We start from the raw sequence: 21,086 nt of genomic DNA on the forward strand, positions 1-21,086 counted from the left end.
AGAGTTTAATTTTCAATAATCTACCTGTCTCTCCGAAGGAAAATGTTAACAGGTATGAATCCAGTTTAGCGAGACAGACATGTTTGGAGGAGGAGTACAACATTTGAGTATCATAACTCTTCACACGTAGGATGTAGTGCAGCTAGACAAAGGTTTTTCTCACAGTCAGCTGTTATGTACACTTTGACTACATGCTGTGTGACAGCACAGCATTAAACTGCCAAGAGTAAGGCTACTCCTGCAAGCACCCACTTAGCTGACTTGTCCTTGCTTTTCAGATTGAAAGTCCAAACATATGTGGGCCCTCTGTTTTTAGTTTTATATACTGGACATTCATATATATTTTTGGTTTCCTGTCGATCAATTGGAATAGCTCTTACAAAGATGACTGGCATTGCTGGAGTCAGATCCTGGAGCCGGGCTTCAGCTATGACCCCTGCCTGGATGTCCCACCGTGCTCCTGTATGAAAAACACACACAGAGTTCCAAATGGTGACTTGAATCATTTGTACATTGCAATGCTGCACTTAATAGTTGCTTAGTAGTAGGTACCTTTCCTGAGGATAGAGCAGACGTGGCAAAACTGTAGGTCACACACAAAATTGCTAACTCTGGATCTCATCACACAATACTGAGCTTAGCTATTAGCATTCCATACAGAACATTGCCTGCTAGAACCTGTAGTTCATTTCTCCCCCCTCAAACCCACTCTCCTGTTGGTAATTATTAGAGAGTGGGTGGGGGCGGAGGGAGGGAGATAACCTGGATTTGTGCTGGAAATGGCCCACCTTGATTATCATACACATTGTAAGGCGAGTGATCACTTTAGATAAGCTGCTACCAGCAGGAGAGAAAACCTTTTGTAGTGATAATCACCCGTTTTTTCATGGTCTATGTGTATGAAAACATCTGTATTTTCCACAGTATGCATCCAATGAAGTGAGCTGTAGCTCACAAAAGCTTATGCTCAAATAAATTAGTTAGTCTCTAAGGTGCCACAAGTCCTCCTTTTCTTTTTGCAAGTACAGACTAACAGGGCTGTTACTCTGAAACAAGTTATTGTTGCTATAAATGATTCAGTAAGGGGAGGAGGATAAGTTGTCATGAGGAAGTTCTATGCACTGTGTTAGGTGTATCAGTATTGAATGGTGGAGGAATTAGTCAAACCAGGTTAGCATAATTATTACTGAGCTATGAGAGGTGGTGCTGGTGTACTGTCCTCCAAGTAATCCAGTATGCCTCTTTTCAGCACTGAGTTCTGTAGCTTGTCAGTTGTGGTGGAATACATGACCAGGATCTCTAAGACTTAGGGGCAAGAGAGGGTAGGAACATTTTCCAAGTCTGGGATGGCTTGTATGAATTAGGCTTAGTGTAGGCAGCACCTGTTTGCTACAGCTGATGTAAACCAGAGTTTTGCCTGAGTAAAGAGAAGGTGTTTGTTAGACTTTGACTACACTGTCCTACATTACTCTGTTCACAGATTCCAAGGGCAGAAGGGAGTGTTGTGATGATCTAATCTGTATAGTGTAGACCTCCTGTACAACAGAGAACTGGCCCAAAATAATTCCTAAAGCCAATCTTGACGTTAAAGTGGTCAGTGATTGAGAACATGACCCTTGATAAGTTCCAATGTTTAATTACTCTTGCAGATAAAAATTTACACCTTACTTCCTTTCTGAATTTGTCTAGCATCAACTTTCATTCATTGGATCATGTTATAGATCTGCTAGACTGAAGAGTCCATTAAATATTTGTACCCCATGTAGATATTTATAGACTGATTAAGAAAGAGACTGTTAAGGGGTGACTTGAACAGAGTGAGCTCCTTGAGTCTAACACTGTCTTTTAATCATTCTCATGGCTCTTCTTTGAACCCTCTCCCATTTATCAATATCTTTCTTGAATTTTTGGACACTAGTCCAGTGCCAAATGCAAAGTTAAATAACCTCTCTATCCTGTAACATCTAGTATGTGTGTTGGGACATCACTCACAGGGCAAGGTAGCATTGCTGGAATGGCATGTACCATAACTTTATATTTCCTGGGATTCAGAAGTTTGATTGTAGCTGAAATTAACATTTTGAAAGAGCCCAAGGCAAACCTTAACTGTTATTAAATAATCCAAAATGTTATCTTTGTATGGTTTGGAATAACTTCACAGCATCCTCATGTGCCCTGGAATATTCTAACTGCATGTTAGTCATTTCACTACCACTGCATCATCTCCTAGTCTAGTACACCACAGTTCCCCCGCCTGCCTATACACAGGAATCCTCGGGGTAAAGGGACTAGCATAGAATAAGGAGAGAACAGAGCTGAATCCCTCACTGCACAACACAACCCTCTTCTTCCCTACACTATTCTCACACACGCTGCAGCCCCTCTTACCTGTTAGCAGGGCTATAAGGAACGCATGTACCAGCAGCTAAGTGGAGATGCAGAAATCCAGATCAGGGCTCTTCTACATCTCTCTGAGCCTTCTATGTTGCAGATAGATGTGAACTGCTTCATTCATCTTAATGAACTGCACTGAACATGCCTAGTCCCACCTCCTCACCCCCATTTCTGCATTGTATGTCTGCTCTCAGTACTATGGGGGAAGAGCAGAAACCTTTGCTAAATACTCTGATCCCACTTCCATCTTAGAAGCAGCAGGGGCAGTGACCTTAGAATCCTTTCCCCACTGCAAGAAGCAGCGTAGGGAATACTTTCCTAGCTCTGCACCAAAAAGTCATTGATCCAAGGACTTGCTTTCCTTTGATCACGCTCAGTTTCCTGCACAATGGAACATGATTACATTACCATAACTGCCTGCTACAATCTTGTCTATTAAACAAGGCTCATTCCTTGACAACATTTTGAAAATGAAAGGGTCTGAAAGTTGATTTAAACTAGAAGTTTTGTTCTCAGGGCAAAACTTCCAAAATAAGCCCCTGCAGAATGCAAGCACAACCCCTGTTCTCTGAAAGCTGTTAAGGTAGCACTCACACATGGAGTGCAGGTGCAGCTCAGGTTCAATGACCACAGCTGGGCATGTTAAGCCACCCAGTTACTGTGGTTCACAGCCTGAAAACCTTCTAATTTCAGAAGATCCCTAGTCCTGCTGACTATGCACATTTCATGCTTTGAGGCAGATCAGGTTAGCTCATGCCAACCTCAAACTTTACCGTGATAACTTTTTCAATATTGTTTCCCCAAAGGGAATTTACTGAAATTCCAGGTGGTTGAAATCATTTTGGGGAAGTTAAGAGTGACTGATAGTTTTGCCCTCAGGTGTGGGCAAAAAGATGTTAGGGCTCTCCTAAAAATTAACTGTTTATAAAATCACCTGGTTCTTCTATCTCAGAAACCCTTTGCTGAAATGACACCAAATTTGCCCTGTTAATGTTACTCTGCACCCCATTGAAGCACTGCAAATTTCAAGGCAATCCAAGTGAAAGCCATAGAGTCTTTTAAACAGGAAGTGTTTAATTATGTAAAGGGAGCTGCTGCTCTGTTATTATACAGTCACGTTTAATACTTTGTTAATAGTAGAGTAAGTTTATTAAGCAGAGACACGGGCCATGTCTGAATGAATCCTGGCCTAAACAAATTAAGAACTAATTAAACCCATTATCAGTCCCAAACTCACCAGTGAATTATTTAGATCTAACTCCACGTGGCGAGGGTAATCCACTTTAGAGTAGCAGAGTGTATGCATGAGGCATGCAGAAAAATTCAAACAAACATCAGTCATTATGAGGCAGATGATATCGAGCAATGTAAACAGACATCTTACCTTCCATATAAAGACCACAAATATATGCTCCTTCCCTAGGTGGGTGGCCATAATCTTCTCTGATCTTTTTGGTAACATCTACAGTCAGACACATCTTATCCAAAGGCCAGTCATTCTTGCGGGCCGTGCACTGCATAATAGCTTTTAAAAAAGCCAACAGATTACCCTGAGCAGTTCACCATAGACCATAATTTTAATGCCACAACTGCTCCCCTGGAACCCTACCCAGGCTTGTTCGAGCCTAAAGCTACACAATTGGGGCGTTCTGGCAGTTGTTTGCCATATCTCAAATTGCAAGAAATTAGTTGTATAAATTGCTTTTAAGAAATGAAAAACAAACCGAATACCGCATCCAGTCAGCTCTCTTGCAACAGAGCAAAATACATTTCCATCTGAGCACAAAAATAGGTGGCTGCTCTCTGATTAGGAATGCTACAGAAGCTACATATTCATTGCTTGTGTCACTCAGTGAGTTGGATGACTAAGGAGTAATATTGACTGGCTCTGATGAAAATCACAATACTTGACAGCAAACTGGATCAACAGAGGCTGAGAGAGAAAGGGGTGTGTGTTTGTATAAGCTTCTGGGCTGTGCTCTAAGAATCTGTGGTCTACCGTGAACGGCTAGTTTAATGTCTTTACTGGCTACTGAGAATTTGAATTAAAGCATTTTTACAAGTCTCTCTTCATTGTGTAACTCCCATTAGTGCACTGATTTCCAGACTATTGCCTGTGGATCAACAACTTTCCCCTGACAGGGCTTGGGATTCTACGGAATTAAACATTTTGAGACACCAGCAGTCAGGGACTTGGGACTGGTGGGGTGGCAAGTCCTTGAGAGAAATTTGGTTTTACAAACTAGTGGGCAGAATGAAAAGCTGCTGAAGCTTGACAATGGCTTCTAGAGATCTAGGTAGTTGCTTTAGATTCTGAAATCATGCATGTGGGTTGTAAACATGGAGACTGAAAGCTTACTGGGGGATTGATGTGCGGTGATTGATGCATCGGCCGTCGATTTAGTGGGTCTAGGGAAGACCTGCTAAATCAACCGCAGATCGCTTTCCCATTGACTCCTGTGCTCCACTTGAACAAGAAGCACAAAGAGAGTCGACGGGAAAGCATCTCCCATCGACATAGCGTAATGTGGACCCCGCAGTAAGTAGATTGAAGTACATCGACTTCAGCTACGTTATTCATGTCGCTGAAGTTGCATAACTTAGATCTATCTTTCCCCGGAGGGTAGACAAGGCCTAAGGAAGCAGTTTAATATACTGCTGAATGTTTTTATCCCGTACTGTAGCAGTCCATATTCTGGGAGGAATGTCAGACTTTTTCTCACTTCCTTTACGCTGTTAAAATATTTTACGAGTTAAGAACCGAAGGAGTGAAACAGAGCGGTACATTAACACATTTAGATTAAAGAATACTGATTGGAAAAGCTATGGTTACATTAGCAAACTAAGTCTAAGACTTCTCTTTTCTTTAATCAAGCACAAAAATACAACTCAAATTCAGCATCTCTTTCCTTTTCTCATCTCCAGACTTTGATTTGGAGACTGAAGACTTACGACAGAGGGAAAAAAACTATTTCCACATGCCTGATTGTGCAAATTGTTACTTATGCCATTAATCCTATGGAGTCACAGGGACTACTTGCATTAGTAAGAAGTACTCCGTATAGGATTGGAGCACATGGGTAGTAGCTCACATAGGTAGTAAGGGCCCTGGATGTACTCAACAAAGTTGCCAACACATTTTTTAAAGGGACAGTGTCAAGAATAACTAACATGATATCAAACACTTCTAGAACACATTAGATTGTTAAAAGTGAACATTTTAAAAACCTTAATTTGTCTTAATTTATTATAAAAGTCTTTTCAACTTGGATATTGAAAATAAACCAGTCTGTTTCTAGTCAATTTCAGTCATCCATTCTCATGCAGTAGCATAATATAGCATCATTAAACACTGCTCACACCATAAAGGCATGTTTAGGTTAAAAATAAAACCTGCTTGTAAAAACTGTTTCAACCTACAATTTGGGGTTGAAACAATATGACCCTGTTCCTTCAAATGTTATTAGCCATTACTACTCACCAGTCAAAAAAGACTGAGGGTTAAAGAATCCAGAGAGCCACACCACTGCTGGAAGCACAAGATCTTGTGTCCAGATATCAAGTTCTCGACACCGCATGAGGAGGTCATTAATCCTGAAACAGAAGAAGCAGCAGCCACCTTAATGCTGACATAGTCATGTGGACAACAGTGATAGTTTCATTAGGATGAAATTCAATGAAGTATAGAGATGCTGAGTACCAGCTGAGCGCTGCATTGTCTCTGTGGGAAGAAAGCATGGGGCTGAAGCAGTCAAAAGGTATGCGCAGATTAAGAGGCCAAGGTTAGGGTGGGATTAGTTTGTTTCTGAATCTAGACAAGCCCAAAGACAGTAGTGCAAGGAGCCCATCATGAAAAGGGCCGGGGGAGTGAGGCTAGTGGATCTGCAATTAGGAACACAGTCCAATTACTCTGTCACGGGGCTGCAGAGACGTTATTCCTTTTGAAAACGACAGGCCCTATTGGTTGCACTGTATAATTCCAACTTTGCAGAAAGCATAGAAGGAAATGTTTAGAAACACTTTAAAGATTAGTATTCCAGCAATATTTATTTGGTCTCTGGAGTGAAAATGAATTGAATTAAAACGACAGATTTTATATACATGGGAAAGAACCATGCTGCACTTTTACAGCAATGGAATAACCATATCCATGGTAATTAACCACCACAAGTTACAGTTCTTTGGTAAGGTGCCAAAGCATACTTACCATTGTGCAAGGCCATAGGTGGATGGATAAGCCAGCTTGGTCCACGCATCTGGCACAATATCATAAAGCAATGCTGACTGCTGCGCATCCATGTCAGGCGAAAATGTCAGCTCCCCCTGTGAAGAATAAGTATACTAGGCATCAAAGAAGTCTGAATAGTTATTCTTTAGTAAATGAAATTCACTTCTCTTACCTTTAAACCAAGGTCCAGTTGTTTAAGTGATTTGCGTATTGCCCGAATTAGGAGGTTCATTCTCTCACACTCTTGGAAACAAACAAGGACATAGGGGTTCCGAACAGTGGCCCTCTGCATGATCTCTGTCATGTTAAAATCTTCGGGAAGTTTCTCCAGAATATCATCCAGGACATCCTTAACCTTATCACATCAATACAGAGTGATCAAAAATTGCTGCATTAGGGATTCACACATGTTTAAACATACAAGACCAAGATTATTTGTATTACAGTGGTGCCTGATGGCCCTAGACACTGTGCAAGACAAACACTCCCTGCCCCAAACAGCTGACAATCTAATACTGATTTTTCATTGCACAGTCCTGGAATCAGACAAGCGCACAGATCATTCCTTATTGACTAAATAAGGACTTGTAAACTAAAAGCACCTGACTCCAGTTCAACCTCCTGTATTTTGCAAGACTAGACCCTAAAGCCCGTATGATATAGGAGCAAAACTGGAACAACCACAGAGGGTCCAACCCTCTGGGAAAAAGATGATGTAGGGAGCAGTCCCATCCCTCTATGCATAACCGTTGCATTTCTCTCTGCAAAATCTCCATGGCCTATTGGCAACATGGGAGAGGGCACATGGCCACAGAAAAGCAGGGAAGTAAGGGACAGGACAGAAGGAATTACAGTGGACAGGTGGTAATCAGTTGCTAAGACATATTCCCCAGTCCACAGGGAGGACGCACAGGAAGAGGATGGAAGACATGTAAAGGTGGCAGAGATCCACACGGCTTGAGAGGTATAGTCTCCTGGCACTCCAGCTTTAAGGGGCATGCCCCAGATCACCCCCATAATCAGGGCTGGTTTAAGTCAGATAGGCCCAACCTGGGATTCCAGTTGCTTGAGTCAACTACATTAGAACCTCGTTTCACCAAAATATATATATATGTTTGTAGCCCTTAGAGTTGCAAACACAAGCTTGAAAACATGACTCGAGTGTAACCAAAGTTGCAGTAATTGCCTTTGGCTGTAGAGCCTGACACAATAGCCCCAAAAATGAGGGTTGCCTCAGGTATCTCAAAGGGTGTTAACTCGCTCTGCCTGCCTGCCTTGCCTTCTGCAAACATGACTATAGATGGGGATGTGCGTCTGGCACAGGAGGGAAGAGTGCAGCAGGTGCACCCACCTGCCTCTCTGGAATGGGAGGGATGCTCCCCACCACTGAGACTCCCAACATGGGGTGGGGCCCTAAGGAGCCGTGGAGGAGCCATATTGTGGTGTGCATATGGTACCAGATTGTCTTGATCCAGCTCTGGCCAAAGACTCATTAGTCCACTCTCAGAGGGGAACATGCAACAGACCTCTGGGGCAGCCCAGGGTACAGCGATTTTTACCTACGTTTTCTCCTTCTGTAGTTTTTTATGTGGGAGCGAAACACAGGAAGGAATCGCATAGGAAAGTACAAATACAAGATTAGGTAGTTCTCACAAATGTCCCCTATAATTTGAATGCGATTAGGTAATGGTCATGACCTGAACAGACAAGACACATGCTGCCTTCACAGGACAGTCACATTTTAAGTTAATTATGAAAATGGTGTGCGCCAGACTCATTAAAACAATCATAGTCAAGTTGCTTTAATTAACAGTAGTTTGCTAGTTGTCAGGAATTCAGGAAGCTAAGTAGTAATGGGGAAAGGTTTTTTTTTTATTGCCAAATAAATCCCCACTCCATCATTCTACTATATCTTTATAGGGATCAACAATGCCATCCAAATTTGGCTGAATTAATCACCGGCTTTTTCCTTCTGGAAATTAGATTTTGAGTATGGTTTTAGTATGAATGCAAACTAGACATCAAAGGACCATAAGTCCTCTATGGTCAAAATCAGGAAATGCCATTTCAAACTTTAACAACTTAGTCATTTCAAAAAGCATTGGGCTGAGCTTTAAGTACCAAGCTCCCCTCTGGGGAAGAAGATGGCAGATTTTCTTTTTTCTTGATGAAACTGGCACACTTATAAATGTGAGCACCCTACATCTATTAGCACGGAGAGAAGAGAGAAAGAGTGTGCACGCATGCATGCACATTGGATGTGTGTGTGTGTGTGTGTACACGCACACACATAGGTTACAATCTGATCAGACATTTTGTCTTCTACATCTTAAACAAGCAAATGTAATACAAACCTGGTTTCACATTTTTCCCTCCCCAATTTCTGGACTAAAGGCAATTTATAATAAAATGATGACATATTTGAAAGCTAGGTTTATGAGGGACCTTTTGAGATTTGAAATCGGGACTTCCCCTGCCAGTTCAGTCCTTGGCTTCACTGCTGAGCTTTCCAACAACATCTTTCCTCCAATTGTGAGGTGGCCTTGTGTGATATGGATAACAGTCCACAAGGCTCTAGCGGCCCACAGGTCATTATGCATACTCTAGGCCTCCAAGCAGCCACCTGACAGTACTTTACTGGGAATGTCAGAACTCTGGGTATCTTGAAAACCTGCACAGGTGCTGCTCTGCTAGCTACCATGACGTGAGAGGGGCCTCTTGAAACCAGCATGGCCAGTCTTCCGCTTAGTCGTATTGTGAAACCCTAATTCTTAAAGCCAAGGAGTTAAGATACTGGGGTGCACCTTTGTCATTACTTGTTTATGTGTCTTACCAATCTCACCCCTTTCTGCATGTACTCTGTTAAGAGCCCATACCGCTTTGCATCCATGCCTAAAACTAGACATTTTATTTCTAGTGGGAGCAATTTTGGCTGTATGAAAATATCTGGGTTATTCCTGACACTAAATAGAACTGCATAATGTATCAGCACATATAGCACTAACAAAAGCTTTCTCTGTCTAGGTGCTTATCTGGCCCCCATTATTGCAGTATCTGATTGCCAGTTAAGGATTTATGGGTTTATCTCCTCAGCACGCCTATTCCATTAAAAATATATGTTATACATATGGGGATCTGAGGCCCAGAAAGTTTGAGGGGCAGATTCCCTTCCCACATCTGCTCTATTTGCACCACTTACGTGGTCCAAAGAGAGCAGAAGCTTTCTGCAAGTCCCCTGCTAGGGATACCCCTTATGAGGGAAAGTCGCCCGCAAGCTTAGACCTAGGTGTTCTGGCTCCTAGACCTTTTGCTGCGTCTCCACAGAGCTGTGGGCATGAGGGTTTGGCTGAAGCATATTGTGCTCTTGCTATCCCCAGCTGATGTAGAGGCCCTAGGGGACTATTGCCACGGCAGAAAAATCAGGGATCCATAAGTAGCTTCCTTACATTCCCCCATTCGGCTGCACTCAGTGGAAGCTGGACACAGTAGAAAATCTGCCCCTAAACGATTTGCTCAGAATCACATGGGAACTCTGATTCAGAGCTGGGAATTGAAGCCTGATCTTAACCACATCAGTACCAGGCACTTAAAGTAAAAATTGAAGTAGCTGTCAAGGTAAAAGGTTACCTGCTTCCTAGCTGACAATTTATAGAAAATGGCAGGGAAGGGGAAGAAAAGCAGAATCAGACAAACCTTAACATAATATTTTGCTAAGTCAGTGTTTCTTTGCTCTTTAAAAAAAAACAGACAAAAACCAAAAACAAAACAAAACAAAAAACAACAAAGATAGAGTTATTCACTGGCACCCCAGCTTTCAAAGTGAAAATGGCATCAGTGGTTTCCATTAAAAATTAAATATTGCTCTTATATTATTTATGGGCCTAAATTCATCCCTGATGCAACCCTGAGTTACACCAAGTTTAAATTTGACCTGAGCTTATCTTGGTAAACTGGGTAAATTTCCCATTATCAGAAGTTAACTATCTCAGTGAAATAATGTGATACGATAAATACTCCCTTTTTAGTGGCATCCCCTGGCACTATGAGAAGCATTCTTATGGGAAACATGATTAAGAAAAACCATCACCTTACCTTTTCCTCTGCAGACTGTCCTGATTCCTCTCCCACAAGTAAATTCCTGGGCTGCATTTCCAAAAGAGTTTTGAAAAGATTCTCTGATGTCACTGTCAAGAATTGTATCTCAGCATTGGGATGGAGTCCATATAACACTGGGCTTTCAGCTGGAAGCATTTCATCTATGTACTTATGGTATCCAGCATAATCCAAATTTGGGGGTGCTAGGAACCCTGGTGCCAATGCCAGTTCTCCTTCAAGCTTCAAAAAGAGAATGAACAACATTACTATCAGTTCTTAAAAAAAAAAAAAAAATTTCCATTGTGCCAGGAATTAAGTTCACTGGAAGCCTGTTAGAAGTGCCACAATGGAAGATGGTTATTAAGTATTCATATTACAATTATTAACTACACACATTTCTAAAGTTCCCATCACCATAGTATTGAGGCACCTGTACTATCCTTCACTTGCAAATGTGTGGTGTTAGGGCCATTTTAGATACCCATCTGCAGCCCCATTACTGTAATATCAGAGCAAATATTAATGTATTTATCCCCTCAACACTGCCCTGAGTGGCAAGGAATTATTACTATCCAATTCTATAGGTGAGAAAACGGTGACATAATGAGCTGCAGTGACTTGCTCAAAATCACTCAGGACATCTGTGGCAGAAGCAGGAATAGAACCTAGATCTCCTGAGTCCCAGTTAAGTGCCTTAACCACAAGATTGCATTGTTTATTATCATCATTATTAAACACTTATATTGTGATACCATCTACAGCCTAGCCAGGTCAGGGTGCAGTGCAGACAGATAGCAAATGTATGCCCCTGGCTGAAAGAGAAGACATTACAAGGTGCATGAGAAAAAAAGCACACCAGAATGGGTGGTGGTGGAGACAGGGTAACACAATAACAGGATGTGAGCCATATTTAGCCAAACAGGAGCAGCAATCCCAACTCATCATCTGCTTAGTCACTATTAGGTGGCAGGTTTCTGTGTGCATTACAGCATCCGCCCTCTTCATTCCACCTAGCTCCTAACATCGAAGAGGTGAAATGCAGAGGAAGGCCATGTTTACTCTCCATTCCACCTCTCAGCTGGTAAGTGTGCTGCAAAGAGAGGAGTTTTGTATTGCATACTGAAGGTTGCAAGGTTTGGCCTCAACTGGATATTCAGTGGTAATAAGTTTCACAGCTGAGAAAGCCTTGTTCCTTATTGCTGGATTGAACCGGGATTCCACCAGCTGCAGTGTCTCTATAGAACACAGTTGCCATGGAAAGCTGCAGAGAGAGAGAGTGTCTCTCTGAGGTAGGCAGGCCCTTACCTCTTTAGGGCTTTAAAAATAAGAATCAGGGTCATAAAAAGATCTAGAATTGAATATGCAGCCAGTGTGCAGCTCAGTGCACTGGTGTGATGTGCTATCCATGGTCTGGCCTACCTAGCAGCGATAACATAGGGAAAATAAAAGCAGTAATACACACATACAATTGCATTAGCTCTTTGCTTTCCTTCACCCTCACTTCTGAGCAGCAAGGACTTCAATGGGTTCAGAGAGGCCTTTGAATTCAGTGTCACAGGCCAGAATGGTCTCACTCCAGTCTGGAGTGTCATCTTTGCTGAAAGATTTTTTTCTGGTTACAAGAGCCTTTTTTCAAGACAGCCAGTTATTTTTGATGTGGCGGATCTATTCCATATAGCCACAATAAACTTCAAAGGCATTCTGGTATTTTGCAAAGTCAAGAACAAGTCACAGATGAAACTAATACAAACAGAAATTATTCTGGTCTTACAGCCAGCCATTTACTGTGGAACCTGCACTACAGATCTGGTTTTCGACCAGAATGCCCGGTCGAAAAGGGATCTTGGCGGCTCTGGTCAGCACGGCTGGCTGGGCCGTTGAAAGTCTGAGCAGCCGCGCAGCGGGGTTAAGGTAGGCTCCCTACCTGCCCTGGCCCCACAGGGCTCCCAGAAGCGGCCAGAATTTCCCTCTGGCTCAAGGAGTGGCAGGTTTGTATAATTTTTGGTGGTGCCCAGAATGGGTCCAAGTCCTGCCCACCCCCAAACACTTGCCTAAGGCTCTGGGAGGGAGTTTGGGTGCAGGAGGGGTGTGGACTCTGGGAGGCAGAGTTTGGGTGCAGGTGGATTGAGAGGTTGGGATCTGGGCTGGGGCAGAGGGTTGGGGTGCAGGAGTGGGTGAGGGGTGTGGTGCTTACCTTGGGCAGCTCCGGAAAGGGACTGGTACACCCATCTGGAAGCGGTTCCTAGGCAGGGAGGCGGGGCCGGGAGGTCTCAGCGTGCCACTGCCCACAGGCACTGCTCCCCCAGTTGGTGTTTGGGGCGGGGGCAGTGCATGGTAACACACACAGCCCCCTGGGGCCGCAAGGACGTGGCGCGACGATGGGCAAGAAGCTGCCTTAGCCCCAATGCACTGCCGGTGGTGGTGGCTGGGAGCCCCAAGGCCCTTTTAAATCCCCCAGGGGAGGCAGGCAGGGTTGGGAGAAACTCCCGGGGAGGCTTGTGGGGGCAGCAGGCGGGGCCGGGAGAGAGACCCGGCCCCCAACATTGGTGGAGTCGGGTCCCCAGGACCTGAATATTCCTGGAGCCTGGGCACCATGGGTCCATATAACTTGCCATCCCTGGCTCCCCTCCTAGGTGGGGGCACAGCTGTGGGGGGGCTCTACATGCTGCCCCCACGCTGCATCCAGGAACTGCAACCAATGAGAGCTGCGGGGACAGCTCCTGCGGATGGAGGCAGCATGCAGAGTCACCTGGCTGCGCCTCCACCTAGCAGATGGAGAGAAATGCTGGCTGCTTCAGGGAGCCACCTGAGGTAAGCACAACCCACAACCCGCACACCTTTCACACCCAAACTCTGTCCTATAACCCGCACCCCCTCCCACTCCTCAACCCCAGCCATGAGCCCCCTCTTGCACTCAAACTCCCTTCCAGAGCCTGCACCCCCGCCCTCAGTCCAAACCCCCCCAGCCCAGAGACTGTACTGCCTCCCACACCCTATCCTCCTGCCTCAGCCCAGAGCCCTCTCCCATACTCCGAACCCTGATTTCTGGCCCCACCTGAGCCCGCGCCCCCTCCTGCACCCCAACCCCATGCCCGGCCCGGTGAAAATGAGCATATGTGGGGGAGGGCGAGTGACGGAAGGAGGAGGGGATGGAGAGTGCGGGGGTGGGGCCTCAGAGAAGGGTCTGGGCATGCGGTTTTCTGCAATCAGAAAGTTGGCAACCTTAACTACAGACCTCACCTACAATGATCATCTCAAGGTACCACATTAAAGTAGCCCTAAGGTTTCCAATAAAATTATATTCTACCTTCAGTTAAAGGCCACTTCTGTTACTTATTCTGTATTGTCTGGTCTCTTTGGTGGCACTTAAAATAGGTCTAACTGTATTTTTTGAAGATTCATACACATAACAGGACACTGCAAGTTTATAGTGGGAACCCATTGCTTCTTTGTCCACATGCCAAACACCACATACAACACAAGGAAAAATCTCAGTATAACACTCCCCACATCTTGCCTTATTGCTTAAATATGCAGCTAATGAATTCACCAAGAGTGCCAATAAGTAAAGACAAGTCACTTTTCCAGCTAAACATAAAAAGACAACCACACTGATTAAATGTACTTGTTACCATATCTGTTCGTGTTTACTTGGCTGCCAGTCAATAAAAGAGCTCTTGTTTCCTCTGGTAATTTAGGGGAGTAACATTGTCCTATTACAGCAAAAGCTTGAAAATGTACCATCTCATTATTTAAAACATCAGTGGATCTTTACTCAGGGTTGGGTACCTAAACTTTCCAAAGGGCATACAAACACCAGTGATTCTCTTCAGGTTTCACCACCTATATTTATTTTACAATTATTTGAATGAAAGTTCAGGCTTGTGAAGGTTAATGGACTGCCTAGGCTGGAAACAGTAATTCTTTACTTATCCATAGGCTAGACACAGAGCAGAAACATAGAATGTGCTTCCCACACTAACCCCATGACCTCAGCTGTCATTTGGAGAAATCAGCCTCTGTAGAGGTCAGAAGTACAGTAGTGTTTATCCTTCCATCTCCATGGTAACTAACTCCAGCGTTTTCTTCTGAACAGCGACTTCCAATTGTATTAAAGTGAGTGTGGCTTTTTGACATATGAAAACCTGCTCATTAGGGATTGAGGAGACACAAGTGCACTCATTTCATTTAGAACCTTCAAGACAGACTTCAACTGCAATGGCAAGGGTGAAAAGTCCATTTCCCCTAAGTTATCCAAGCTCCAGAAATGATCTGCTCAAGGCTTACATGTTAATTCTCCCCTGCCCCCACCTATAAGCTGTTTGGACAAAGCAAAATAATAAAATTGTAAAAAAAATTAAAAATCTGTTTTCAGTATAGTCATTTCTTCACTCTTTGACTAGTTAATAAACTTAAGAGAAGCAGCCAGAGAAATTTAAAGTAAAGTAATGCCAACACAGTCACTGGGATTTCTAGAAAGAAAATTAGGTAAATCCAGGATTTTTCATGCTTTATGTTCTGTCACAACACAGAAACAACTATGCAGAAGCTGTGGATTTAGAAACATTTTTGGAAATTTTGCCCTTTGGAGGGATGGACAATGCTGTCCAACTCCAGATTTCTAAGATTAATATACATTGTGCTACATACATCTGGTGGTGGTGGGGGTCGGGGGCGGGGGGCGTTTGCTGTAGCTGCAGCTAAGAGTCAGAAATGCAGTGGGAGTGGCAGAAAGGGAGAAGTGGTCTATTATTGCTTCTCATATTCTGAAAACACCAGAAAAGGAGGGAAAGCCATTCTGCTCTAATGCTTTTCATGAACAAGAAAAGAAAATATAAGACAAGTAAGTGTAGGTTCTTGGGTGTCTGGTATGTGTGTCACTCTGTGGTGCTATAACTGAAGTATCTTTCAATTGTGCAGCTTTTCTACCCCACCAAGAGTTTTCAAAACATGAGTGCATCAAAGAGGGGTTAATTTTTAATAGGAAAACCTGTTACCTAAATACACTGTTCAGAATGCAGTTCAGTTGGCTCCTCTATACACTATATAGTATTGTTCCAAAACACTTAATACATGTTGCTAAACTACGGGTATTTGCAAAAGCACTTAAGTAAGCAATATACCAAGTTACAAAAGCCTTGCAGACAAGATTTTTTTTGTGATGAAGTACCACACTCATTACAAATTGGATCATTTATTCCAAGACAGATATACAAGATTTTTGTATGGATGGGGTGGGGCTGAGTGTCACCTCAAAATGCTTCAGCTCTTAGCAAATCAGATCATTGAAGAAATATTCATCATGGTGTTTAACATATTAAAATTAAAGAGAAAATATTTTATTTCTTGTAATATTGAAAAATTAGAGTATTTAGGTATATATAAAAAATTACCATAGCTGGGCTCATGAATTCCTCTAAATACATATGACACAGCTTGCGGTCCCAGTCATCAGTGATGTGTCCACCATACATAATCTCACCAAAGAGATAACGAAAATCTTCCCATGGAACCTACAGAAGATAATGGAACGCATAATTAAACAAACAACAAGTCAGCTTTCCAAAGGACAAACCAAAGTCACACAGAATAATAATGCATGAAAAATGCTTCATCAGAACAAAAGAAAATCAAAACACTTTCCTGAGAAGTTGCAAACATTAGGTATTCTCATTAGTTTCTATTTAGAAAATAACCATACTGCAATATGGGGTTTTTTTTTAAAAAATTCCAGTTATAGGTGTATATATAAATATCTGATTAAAAATATCATGGTTTCAGTTAAAAATCACTAATTGTGCAAACCAATATCAGTTGTGCCATAAGTCATGATTTTTAGTCTAGCCCTTATGAAAAATCTTTTACGGCGCAAAGTACATTTTCAACACACTCCATGAGGTAAGAGAACATAACTCATTGAGGGATATATGTATTTCCGTATCCAGACCTTTGAAAACATAGTCCTTATGAGCAACTGGAAGGAAACCTACTAACTATCAGGTCTGTTTTAAGGGGGAAAACAAAACTTTTATCTGATTGCAGTTTTTTATATCTCCTCGCTAGAAAATACTGAGTAAGTGAAAGTCTATATTATTTGAAGTTGGGATGCATTCAAGAATTTCAGTAAAAATGGAATTAATATTTTTGCTATCACTACCAAATCGCTTGAGGGTTATGTTCATTGTGGTTATGGTCATAGTGCCATACCTCCAGTTTCTGATTAATGATGGTAGCATATTTTACTCAAGAAACCACTGTCTCTTTTTTTATTTGGCTTAGCAAGATTCAAAGCCTCTCTTTGCTATCCTTGGTTTGCAAAATTTGCCAGTTTGTGATGAAGCCTTTCCAGACAGAAACCTTTACACCCTCGGGGGCAGTATTTGCCTCCTAACAGTTCAAGTAAAAACCTTAATTATAGGCTTTGTATGTTGCATGATGTGACAGAATGGAACAAGTAAAATAGCTACAGCTACTCCAGTGTGCTTGCTACAAGTTTATTTGAATCTGAATAAGTGAAAGTCTTATTGCACCTTCCTTTTAAACTGGTTTGATCAGGAACAGCCAGCATGGATTCACCAAGGGAAGGTCTTGCCTGACTAATCTAATCGCCTTTTATGATGAGATTACTGGTTCTGTGGATGAAGGGAAAGCAGTGGATGTATTGTTTCTTGACTTTAGCAAAGCTTTTGACACGGTCTCCCACAGTATTCTTGTCAGCAAGTTAAGGAAGTATGGGCTGGATGAATGCACTATAAGGTGGGTAGAAAGCTGGCTAGATTGTCGGGCTCAACGGGTAGTGATCAATGGCTCCATGTCTAGTTGGCAGCCGGTATCAAGTGGAGTACCCCAAGGGTCGGTCCTGGGGCCGGTTTTGTTCAATATCTTCATAAATGATCTGGAGGATGGTGTGGATTGCACTCTCAGCAAATTTGCGGATGATACTAAACTGGGAGGAGTGGTAGATACGCTGGAGGGGAGGGATAGGATACAGAAGGACCTAGACAAATTGGAGGATTGGGCCAAAAGAAATCTGATGAGGTTCAATAAGGATAAGTGCAGGGTCCTGCACTTAGGACGGAAGAACCCAATGCACAGCTACAGACTAGGGACCGAATGGCTAGGCAGCAGTTCTGCGGAAAAGGACCTAGGGGTGACAGTGGACGAGAAGCTGGATATGAGTCAGCAGTGTGCCCTTGTTGCCAAGAAGGCCAATGGCATTTTGGGATGTATAAGTAGGGGCATAGCGAGCAGATCGAGGGACGTGATCGTTCCCCTCTATTCGACATTGGTGAGGCCTCATCTGGAGTACTGTGTCCAGTTTTGGGCCCCACACTTCAAGAAGGATGTGGATAAATTGGAGAGAGTCCAGCGAAGGGCAACAAAAATGATTAGGGGACTGGAACACATGAGTTATGAGGAGAGGCTGAGGGAGCTGGGATTGTTTAGCCTGCAGAAGAGAAGAATGAGGGGGGATTTGATAGCTGCTTTCAACTACCTGAAAGGGGGTTCCAAAGAGGATGGCTCTAGACTGTTCTCAATGGTAGCAGATGACAGAACGAGGAGTAATGGTCTCAAGTTGCAGTGGGGGAGGTTTAGATTGGATATTAGGAAAAACTTTTTCACTAAGAGGGTGGTGAAACACTGGAATGCGTTACCTAGGGAGGTGGTAGAATCTCCTTCCTTAGAGGTTTTTAAGGTCAGGCTTGACAAAGCCCTGGCTGGGATGATTTAACTGGGAATTGGTCCTGCTTCGAGCAGGGGGTTGGACTAGATGACCTTCTGGGGTCCCTTCCAACCCTGATATTCTATGATTCTATCAATGAAAAAGAATGAAAAAGAGAAAGAAGTCACCAGAATGTAATAAACTGTGCTACATACTGCCTCAGGAAAGGCTGAACAGCACATCTCTAAGAAGAATATTAACTTTTGGTTCAGAATAAAAAAAGAATAAACTCACAATTAAACAAAAAGAAAAGGAGTACTTGTGGCACCTTAGAGACTAACCAATTTATTTGAGCATGAGCTTTCGTGAGCTACAGCTCACTTCATCGGATGCATGCCGTGGAAACTGCAGCAGACTTTATTTATACACAGAGAATATGAAAAAATACCTCCTCCCACCCCACTGTCCTGCTGGTAATAGCTTATCTAAAGTGATCATCAGGTGGGCCATTTCCAGCACAAATCCAGGTTTTCTCACCCTCCACCCCCCCCCCCCCACAAATTCACTCTCCTGCTGGTGATAGCCCATCCAAAGTGACAACTCTTTACACAATGTGCATGATAATAAAGTTGGGCCATTTCCTGCACAAATCCAGGTTCTCTCACCCCCTCACCCCCCTCCCAAAAACCACACACACAAACTCACTATCCTGCTGGTAATAGCTCATCCAAAGTGACCATTCTCCCTACAATGTGCATAATTAAGGTGGGTCATTTCCAGCACAAATCCAGGTTTTCTCACATCCCCCCCATACACACACAAACTCACTCTCCTGCTGGTAATAGCTCATCCAAACTGACCACTCTCCAAGTTTAAATCCAAGTTAAACCAGAACATCTGGGGGGGGGGGGGTAGGAAAAAACAAGAGGAAATAGGCTACCTTGCATAATGACTTAGCCACTCCCAGTCTCTATTTAAGCCTAAATTAATAGTATCCAATTTGCAAATGAATTCCAATTCAGCAGTTTCTCGCTGGAGTCTGGATTTGAAGTTTTTTTGTTTTAAGATAGCGACCTTCATGTCTGTGATTGCGTTACCAGAGAGATTGAAGTGTTCTCCGACTGGTTTATGAATGTTATAATTCTTGACATCTGATTTGTGTCCATTTATTCTTTTACGTAGAGACTGTCCAGTTTGACCAATGTACATGGCAGAGGGGCATTGCTGGCACATGATGGCATATATCACATTGGTGGATGTGCAGGTATACGAGCCTCTGATAGTGTGGCTGATGTTATTAGGCCCTGTGATGGTGTCCCCTGAATAGATATGTGGGCACAATTGGCAACGGGCTTTGTTGCAAGGATAAGTTCCTGGGTTAGTGGTTCTGTTGTGTGGTATGTGGTTGTTGGTGAGTATTTGCTTCAGGTTGCGGGGCTGTCTGTAGGCAAGGACTGGCCTGTCTCCCAAGATTTGTGAGAGTGTTGGGTCATCCTTTAGGATAGGTTGTAGATCCTTAATAATGCGTTGGAGGGGTTTTAGTTGGGGGCTGAAGGTGACGGCTAGTGGTGTTCTGTTATTTTCTTTGTTAGGCCTGTCCTGTAGTAGGTAACTTCTGGGAACTCTTCTGGCTCTATCAATCTGTTTCTTTACTTCAGCAGGTGGGTATTGTAGTTGTAAGAAAGCTTGACAGAGATCTTGTAGGTGTTTGTCTCTGTCTGAGGGGTTGGAGCAAATGCGGTTGTATCGCAGAGCTTGGCTGTAGACGATGGATCGTGTGGTGTGGTCAGGGTGAAAGCTGGAAGCATGCAGGTAGGAATAGCGGTCAGTAGGTTTCCGGTATAGGGTGGTGTCTATGTGACCATTGTTTATTAGCACTGTAGTGTCCAGGAAGTGGATCTCTTGTGTGGACTGGACCAGGCTGAGGTTGGTGGTGGGATGGAAATTGTTGAAATCATGGTGGAATTCCTCAAGGGCTTCTTTTCCATGGGTCCAGATGATGAAGATGTCATCAATATAGCGCAAGTAGAATAGGGGCTTTAGGGGACGAGAGCTGAGGAAGCGTTGTTCTAAATCCGCCATAAAAATGTTGGCATACTGTGGGGCCATGTGGGTACCCATAGCAGTGCCGCTGATCTGAAGGTATACATTGTCCCCAAATGTGAAATAGTTATGGGTAAGCACAAAGTCACAAAGTTCAGCCACCAGGTTAGCCGTGACATTATCAGGGATAGTGTTCCTGACGGCTTGTAGTCCATCTTTGTGTGGAATGTTGGTGTAGAGGGCTTCTACATCCATAGTGGCCAGGATGATGTTATCAGGAAGATCACCGATGGACTGAAGTTTCCTTAGGAAGTCAGTGGTGTCTCGAAGGTAGCCTATTTCCTCTTGTTTTTTCCTACCCCCCCTCCCCCCAGATGTTCTGGTTTAACTTGGATTTAAACTTGGAGAGTGGTCAGTTTGGATGAGCTATTACCAGCAGGAGAGTGAGTTTGTGTGTGTATGGGGGGGATGTGAGAAAACCTGGATTTGTGCTGGAAATGACCCACCTTAATTATGCACATTGTAGGGAGAATGGTCACTTTGGATGAGCTATTACCAGCAGGATAGTGAGTTTGTGTGTGTGGTTTTTGGGAGGGGGGTGAGGGGGTGAGAGAACCTGGATTTGTGCAGGAAATGGCCCAACTTTATTATCATGCACATTGT

The 21,086-nt window shown here is 43.3% G+C and overlaps 1 protein-coding gene across 1 annotated transcript in view; it reads right to left on the reverse strand.

Annotated features, from left to right (window-relative positions):
* Positions 1–9: 9 nt before the first annotated feature.
* The window catches only part of DNAH11 (dynein axonemal heavy chain 11), a 291,551-nt gene continuing 270,474 nt past the window's right edge, over positions 10–21,086 (reverse strand). Inside the window, exons 76-82 of the mRNA XM_073333745.2 lie at positions 16,111–16,230; positions 10,715–10,957; positions 6,795–6,977; positions 6,602–6,717; positions 5,876–5,988; positions 3,779–3,919; positions 10–460 (exon numbers count right to left, since the gene is read on the reverse strand). Coding sequence (XP_073189846.2) covers positions 213–460; positions 3,779–3,919; positions 5,876–5,988; positions 6,602–6,717; positions 6,795–6,977; positions 10,715–10,957; positions 16,111–16,230 — 1,164 coding nt within the window. The 3' untranslated portion in view covers positions 10–212. The remainder of the gene's footprint in view (positions 461–3,778; positions 3,920–5,875; positions 5,989–6,601; positions 6,718–6,794; positions 6,978–10,714; positions 10,958–16,110; positions 16,231–21,086) is intronic.

Source organism: Lepidochelys kempii, chromosome 2 (genome assembly GCF_965140285.1).
Source record: "Lepidochelys kempii isolate rLepKem1 chromosome 2, rLepKem1.hap1, whole genome shotgun sequence".
Taxonomy (NCBI): Eukaryota; Metazoa; Chordata; order Testudines; family Cheloniidae; genus Lepidochelys; species Lepidochelys kempii.